At 36.4% G+C, this 8,271-nt stretch overlaps 1 protein-coding gene across 1 annotated transcript; it reads left to right on the top strand.

Moving 5' to 3' along the window:
* Positions 1-375: 375 nt before the first annotated feature.
* Positions 376-1,778, top strand: LOC109056470 (suppressor of cytokine signaling 1-like). Its single transcript, XM_019073674.2, has 2 exons — positions 376-558; positions 821-1,778. The coding sequence occupies exon 2, from the start codon at positions 892-894 to the stop codon at positions 1,495-1,497; it is 606 nt and encodes a 201-aa protein (XP_018929219.1). The 5' UTR covers positions 376-558; positions 821-891; the 3' UTR covers positions 1,498-1,778.
* Positions 1,779-8,271: the final 6,493 nt, after the last annotated feature.

Below are 8,271 nucleotides of genomic sequence, written 5' to 3'. Positions count from 1 at the left end.
TGCGATTTTGAATTTATCATAAAGAAAACACCCACCCACACCCACACACACTAAGCCTACTAATACTGATATATGATACCAACACTGAATCAGACTAGAAACGCGCAATGACATTAGGATATTCATGTGTCCCTAAACCCTAGTTGATCATTGTTCACTCAAATAATTTTCTTGGTATTCTTTGGTTAAAAAAAGGACCTTTATTTGGAAATGCTTAAATTTTTAAAAGAGAAGTGAAAGAATACGCGTTACTATGATCTTGTTCGGGGAGGAGTGTCTTATCCTGAATTGATTTCAGAGAAAACCTGAAAGTGAAAGGCTTCGGGGAAATGGGCGGAGCTGTTCGCACTATATGTAGGTGCTTTCAAAGCGCTGTCAGTTCATTCTGACATTAGAACGAGCGGAGTGTCTGTCTCGCGCTGAGGAAATCTCTATCGAGATATAACGGTGGAATAAATCAATGGGAGTTCAAAAACGCCTGCTTTTGGAAACGGCGACGAGAGTTTGTCAAAGGCAAAGTTGTACTGACTGCTCTTGGAGTTCACATCCGCTAAAACGGTAAGATTCGAGTTTTAAGGCTACTGTTAAAGCAGTTTAACGGAGTGTTTTCGACTGTGCGTTTTGTTTTGTTTAGTTTAGTTAGCTACGTTATAATGCAGCGCTTATAATAACACGTATCAAGTAAACTTCAGAATTGTAAATTATTTTGTATAGCCTAATGTTAAAATAAGAAGCCGTTTATCAGTACACCATGTGATTGACTTGGAGTAGATTCGGAAAGGCCACTGACTAACTGTGTTCTTCACTTGCTCTTCTACAGACAGATGAGTCTCTAGATGAGCTTCCTGTGGTACGGCATGGAAGACCACACCGGTTGGTCTTTCCTGTAGGATGGTGGCGCACAGTTCAGTGGAAGGGAATCAAGGCACAGAAGAACCCCAAGCGAGGACAGAAGCCTCCCCAAAGTTCTCCCAATCCCAAACACCCAGGCCAGGCCAACTGGCAGCGGTTATCCAGACACATTTCAGGCCCTTCAACTATGCCAGGGACTTCAAGACCATCGCGAAGACCACCTCAATGCTAGAGGAGAGCGGCTTCTATTGGGGACCCATGACTGTGGAGGAAGCACATCAGAAGCTGAAGAAGGAGCCAGTGGGAACTTTCCTGATCCGGGACAGTCGTCAGAGCGACGTATTCTTTACACTGAGTTACACAGCACAAAGCGGTCCCGTCAGCGTCCGGATTACTTTCAAGAATACCAAATTCAGTCTGACTGGCAGCAAGCAATCTTTTGACTGTCTTTTCAAACTGCTGGAGCACTACATCAGTTCCCCGAAGAAGGGTCTCGTCAGGCCCTACAGGAAAGAACCGGTGCAGTCCCTGCAGCAGCTGTGCCGCAGACGGATTATTGAAACATGCGGCGGAAAAGACATCGACCGCATCCCTGTGCACCCGATCCTCAAAGACTTCCTCCATGCCTTCCCTCATCCGCTATGAAGACCAGACTCATTGCATTAAAGCGCTGCTGGAATATTCTGGAGATACTTGATGGACTCCTCGTGGTCCTGCTCTGTTTTAGGACGCAGGAATCATACTGTAGCACATTCTGGAATATCAGTCTTGAACACTGCACAATGAAAGTTTACATTGTTTGTGAATGTTTACACTATACGGGAATATTTTGTTCCTTCGATTATATTTCTGTTATGCAGAAAGATTTATTTTTAAAGATAATACTTTTTATAAAAATAATAAATGTATTTGTAAACAACTTAAAACATCTCAATTTTTACTTTATGTGTTGGGGGATCCATGCACTCAGACACCTGAATGGCAATGCTTGATTACTGTTTTTATTATTAGATTCAGAAAAAGGCAGATCAAAATGGAGTTGTTTTAAACTATCACATTTCAATGAAAGGCTTAGTGAATGGCTACAAAAAATACTAGTTATATTTAAATAAAAAGTTTTTAAATTATATTCAAATGAAGTTTTACATATCTAAAAAAGAATAATACAATTAAACTATGTAGGCAAGAACTTCTCTTTACAATATTGTTATTAGTTTTTATCTAAACAACACACACTAAATAACGGCCAGATGAGATTTCAAATGATATTCAAAAGTGCTTAAATAGACTACAGGCGAGAAGTTTCCAAATTGAGCCTCACCCTTGTCTAACAAGATTCAAGATTCATATCTCAGCTTAATCCCAGCTCATGCAACCCGCCTTTTTCTCAGAATCTGACAGGTCATGTTTAAGGTATGGTGTATTTTACTAGATTACGGGCTTTGTGTACCTGGATTCCTGAAATGACATACAAACAGGGACTTATAGGAAGGTCAGGCCAGACATTCTGCACTGAACCAGGCTGATTAATCTAGGTAGTAGCGTGGTTGAGGGGCGGAGCTGTGGTGACCGTAAACTGCTTATGGCTCAGACAGACATTTACAAGAAATGAAGTGGGTTGTGAGGACTGATGGAGTGTGACGGGGAGGAGCCTGTGATCTCCAGAGACGCGCGTACACGGTATCAATAAAACTCTGCGACACATCTGACATGCTTACGCAGAAAAATGACTAAGAACAAAACAATACTTGGCATTAGGGTTCACGTAAACTTTAGATCACTGCTTGGAATTCCATTCGAGGCTGAAGGAAGTGATCTGCACTGTTCAGTCATCAGATAAGACTATGACGAGATGTCGAAACACTCCGATTGTGTTTTATTCTGTGTCAGACCCTGTTCTGAGTTATCCTCCCCGACAGAACAATAGGAATGAGCTTTTCTCTGGCTACATGTAGAGATTCACATCAATCATTAGCCAAATAGCAGATATAAACATGTCAAAGGTCAAAAGGAAGAGCTTTGTTACAAGTAAGCTTATCTTTGGTGGGGGGAGGGGGCTTCTGATTCTAATGAATTCATGTTATCATAATGTGGAAGTGAGGGGGAAATCATTCGATGCGCCTGACTGGTGTATTTATCAAGGGATTTCCCTTCACCACTCTCAACGCAGATTATCGATTAACTTTGTACATTTAATTCACATGTGAATCTGACACAAATAGGAAACTATTTACTCAGAAAATGGAACGGAGAAGCCTCGTTTGATAAGGTTAGATAGGTCGCTGAGGTTGACTGCGTGAACTGGTCGATGTGGTGGAGGGTTAATCGGTCGATCTTCCCTCGCTCGCCTGTAGTGATTAATACACATGAAAGCGCAGTCACTTCCAGGAAAAGAGACAGTTGTGTTTCCCTGAAGAGCCCCTAATCTCCACTGCATCTGGCCTCAACTTACACAAACATACATGTGTACACACTCCTGAGCTGTGTATTTCCTTTTGGAACCACAACGCTCCCCTCCAAAATGACAGATATACACACAAGGCTGTGTGTGTGTGTAATCTAATCTGTCATAGAAACGGCCCTGGTTTGTGCTTTGAGTGCTCAAACTCAACCCATCCATGCAGAACAGTTGCACTGAGCTGAGCTGACTTTCAAAGACTAAAATAAAATAAATGAAAATAATAATAATAAAGAAAAAAGGTAAATAGTAGGCTAATACATTTTAAAAAAAGAGTTTACATTTGTGGATAATAATTAAAATAATAATAATAATAATTTTTTTTTTTAATAAAATAAAAAACAAAATACAGTTTTTAGAGTCTTTTGGTAATAAAAAAGGAATATATGTGGCATAGCTGTGGCAAACAATATATATATTATATATATATACACAAATATGAACTTTATTTTATTTACTATATATATATATATATATACATATATATATATATATATATACACACACACACACAGAACACACACACACACACACACATAAAAAAATATATATATATATATATATATAGTAAATAAAATAAAGTTCATATTTGTGGCAAATAATGCAGATTCTGTAAATAAAATAAAAAGTTACAGGTTTTTTTATAAAAATAAAATGGGGGAAAAAACAATAAAACAAAAATCATTTGTGGCAAATAATACATTTTTGAAAAAAAAAAAATTCTAAATAAAAAGGCAAGTAGCTAACTCAGTGACTAACTAGATGTTGGTCTGGAAAATCATTAGTCGTGATCAAACTTTAATTTTTTTATTTATTTATTTATAGTTATGATGCTGAAGCCCCCAGGGAGTGGTTTTTGTAAATTGACAATGTTTCAGACCACAAAGCTATATTCCAGGAAGGCAAGTGATAGGGCTACCCACTTGATGGTTACTATGACAACACTCATCTCTTGCCATCCCACATCAAGGTAGAAGGTCCCCATGGCCTCCACTGAGAATATGTGGGCAGGACTTCCAATTCACTGATTCACAAAGATAAATGTGTTTCACGCTAACAGAACACAAAGACCACCATTCTGTCATCTCCTCACCCCCTTTTCCATACATAAACTGGTGGGTTTTAGATGGTTTGAGTATTAGTAAAAAAAAAAAAATTTAGTAATTCACACGTAAGGTCCCTATCACCATATTGTCTCCCCATAGGTACTACATAGAGTCAAAAAAAACAAAAATAACAACTATAACAAAAATAAAACAAAAATAAATAAAAAATTCATATATAAAAATTAAAATTAAAAAAATACAGCTAAAAACAAAAAAACTAACAAAATCTTCAAAACATAGCAACATAAAAGGTGCAACAATCTCACCAATTAACAGAATCTACTCAGTTAAATCCCCAAAAGAAATACAGGGTGCTGTATTGTGGCAAGTCATATGGCTGTTCTCAGGTAAATGCCGCATAATGCAAACCACAAGCTAGTGAGTGTGTTCTTCAGAAATAACACCCTTGTGATGCATCTTTCAGCAGAAGGCATGAGACACAGCACAGCACAGCACAGGCTCCTGGAACGAGACCTCTAGAGAACACGCCAATGAGTCTCTCATGAGACTGGCACACACACCCATATCGCTTCTCAATAAGCTTGGTATCAACCTCCTTCTACACAGACCAAACAAACTGAACACAGAAGATAAAGGTCGAGTTTGTTCATTTAACAGATGCTCTTATCCAAACCGACATACTTGAGACTGACGACACAGCCTAATTTTTCACAGAAAGTGATTCTCTGATAGTGAATCGAAAGAAAAAGAGAGAGAGATATTAGAATGAGTAGAAATAAAATAAAAAAATCATCTAAGAAAAAAAAAACACGGTTGGTGTGTGGTATGAGAGTAAGACTGCATAGATGGGCCTCAGAGTGGAACAGTCAGGAATGCTTGGCTTAAGCATATTTTAATGAGAGTATGGTGCACCAGAGAGAATCCATTCACTCTTAACAGGGAGGTCTTCTTCCAAACCTTTCCCATGCCCTGAGGGGGGTTGCATGTGCATTCAATCCACTTTGACATGTTCACTCATTCAAAAACGGCCCTATTGATGTTGTCGAATCTTGTAGCTTGTACCCCCCCTCCACATAAAAAAAGAGTAATAATAATAATAATAATAATAAAAATAATAAAGTAAAAGAAGGAGAAAAATAATAATAAAGAAAGAAAAATAAAATAAATAAATGGGAATGAATAAATAAATAAGAACATGAATGAATGAAAGGGGAGGCGTAGGAAAAGAACAAACATATGAAAATAATAATTAATAAAATAATCAGTTATACTCATAAAATAATAAAAAAAAAATATAAAAAAAAAAAAACACACAATATAATCAATAGAATACATCAGTACAAGTAGACATACCTAAACATATACACATGCATTAGTACATATACAAATGCATAAACATGTACACATACATACAAATATTTCTATATCTGCTCCTAGGTCTATACATTATTATTTCTTTCTTACTATATGTTTGTAAAGTTGTTGTTGGGAGAGTGCCAGGTTTCTGATGTATATTGAAATTTCAGATGTCCGTAAATATAATATATATTTCTTATTTGTGTGTATTATTTTTTCTAATGAAATATATTCTATAACAAGGTTAGTCCAGTGGTTGATGTGTATACTTTTTTGATTACTAGTTTAACAGAATTATTATTTTTGCTGATAGTTAAGAGAGATAAGGAGGGGATTTTTATATTTAATCAGATGATTATCAATTTCTGTGGTATTACACAGTAAACAGAGTGATGGAGACGGAGGAATCCTACAGCCAATAATGATAGAAAGTTTATCGGTCACTGATATCCAAAATGAGCAAAAGGTTGGCAAGTCCATGTGGCATGCAAATAGTGATCGGTGCTGCCCAGTGTGAGCAAATGCCACTTAGACCCATTTGAATTTTTTATTTTTTTGTCCTTTGAGTAATGTGAGTCCTGTCAATTATCTTGTACTGAATTAGTTGTAGGTTTGTATTGCTAGTCATAGAAAAGATATTACCACAGATTTCTTTCCAGAAGTCAGTGTTGGGGGAGAAAGTTCAGGGCTCCAAACAAAATAAATCGAGTATGGAGCCATTGGCTTCTATAAGAAAAAAAACTTAGGCGCCAAATTACTTTTTAGGTGTTATTTTATTATTATTATCTTTTTTTTTTTTTTTTTTACATTTTAACATTTCAGTCACACTGTCATGTGTTTATGTCTCATCTTTTCTTGACTGTATCAGCATTTTAATCCATCTTGTCTTGTAACTAAATGTCTTTTCCAACTTGAAATATACAGTCACAAAGAATCGTTCATTATCTGTACCAATATCATGGACCATAAGCATCTCTTGGCTACTGAGTGTAGTTTGGGCTCCTCCTCAATGCATCCTGGAAATGTTGTCATACACTCTTAAAAATAAAGGTACTTCATGATGTCATAGAATAACCTTTTTTTTGTCTAAATGGTTTCACAAAAGAACCTTTAACATCTGAAGAACCTTTACGTTTCACAAAAGGTCCTTTGTGGCGAAAGAAGGTTCTTCAGATTGTAAAAAGCTGAGAAAGAGATGGTTCTTTAAAGAACCTTTGACTGAATGGTTCTTTGTGGAACCAAAAAATGGTTCTGTGAAGAACTTTTTAAGCAGCTTTATTTTTAAGTGTGTATGTCTTTCACACTTTCAGTCTGTTTTTCTTAATTAGTAAAATGCAATTTTATAGGAGGAGTTGAATCATCACGTTAAGTATTAAAATGCAATAGTGCATAAATATAGCAAAATGCTCCTCTTTATAGTTATTTTTCTAGCTAAATGATGAGCTTATGAACGCCAAATGGTTATTGTGAGGTAAATGTATCTTACAAAGTTTACAAGCTTTACACGTTTTCTGCTGTTTGAAACACCGAATAAGCTTTTAAAAGTTGTACTTACTACTTGCCCTTGAACTGAGGCGCTAAAGCGAACGTGCATGCCGCATTAAAAGAGCGCCAAAACTGTATTTCGTTATGAATTTTGAATAATTTTAAAGCTGATATTTTGTTTATTAAAAAGCAACAACGCTTTTTGCGATTACTGGACGGCAAGTGATCTTCAAATAATGAAGTTTACGCATTAACAGAATACAGGACAGACTAAGATCTTGATAAGAAGCCATATTATTAATGATTATAAACGAGAATTGTCAACGATATTGCCAATATCCACACAGCTGACAGCTTTACCAGTTGTAGTTTGTTCAAGTTGTGCACGCACTAGCGCTGCTGCGCTGCAGAGATGAGGACAGTTTGAAACTCTTTTTTTTCCACTAAAACTTTGAAGCGCATAGAAATGATGCGATCGCAAAACAATAAGGAAAAAAGGAATTACATGCGAATTTTTATGTTATAACGTAAATACATAGACCTCAGCAAAAACTTCACTCGCAATTTAATATTTTTAGTCGCAGTTTGGAGCCCTGGAAAGCCAAGTCATTTTCCCATTTATCCATTGGTAATTTTTTAGTTGTATTAGTATATAAATCACATTTTCTCAGTATCACACAGATCCACCACTGGTTTCTGGAAAAGCAATTTAAAAAAAAATCCCCTTCCATATTATGGGGTTGTTTAGCATGGAAAATTGACTAAGAGAAATTACTTCTGAATAAGCAGCCCACTTTACACAGTAAGAAAGAAAATTACCTAAAAAATTTAATTTTTATATTTGCAATGTCCCCTCCCACAGCAATGCGGCTTTGTCATCACAGTAATAATATTTGCATGTGTTAGTTACAAAACTGATATTATACAGTTTGTTTTTAATTGAAAACAAGGTTTTAACCAATCACAAGAAGCAGAACTGGACTCAGCCAGAGTTCCCCTTAATCATCAAGAGACCCAAACACTGAGAAACCCACCTATTCTAGGAAACGATGA

This window comes from Cyprinus carpio, chromosome B3 (assembly GCF_018340385.1).
Source record: "Cyprinus carpio isolate SPL01 chromosome B3, ASM1834038v1, whole genome shotgun sequence".
Taxonomy (NCBI): domain Eukaryota; kingdom Metazoa; phylum Chordata; class Actinopteri; order Cypriniformes; family Cyprinidae; genus Cyprinus; species Cyprinus carpio.
This window is presented reverse-complemented; position numbering and strand designations above follow the sequence as displayed.

Coding starts and splice junctions, on each gene's coding strand:
- LOC109056470 (XM_019073674.2), top strand. CDS start 892: ATGGTGGCGCACAGTTCAGTGGAAGGGAATCAAGGCACAGAAGAACCC.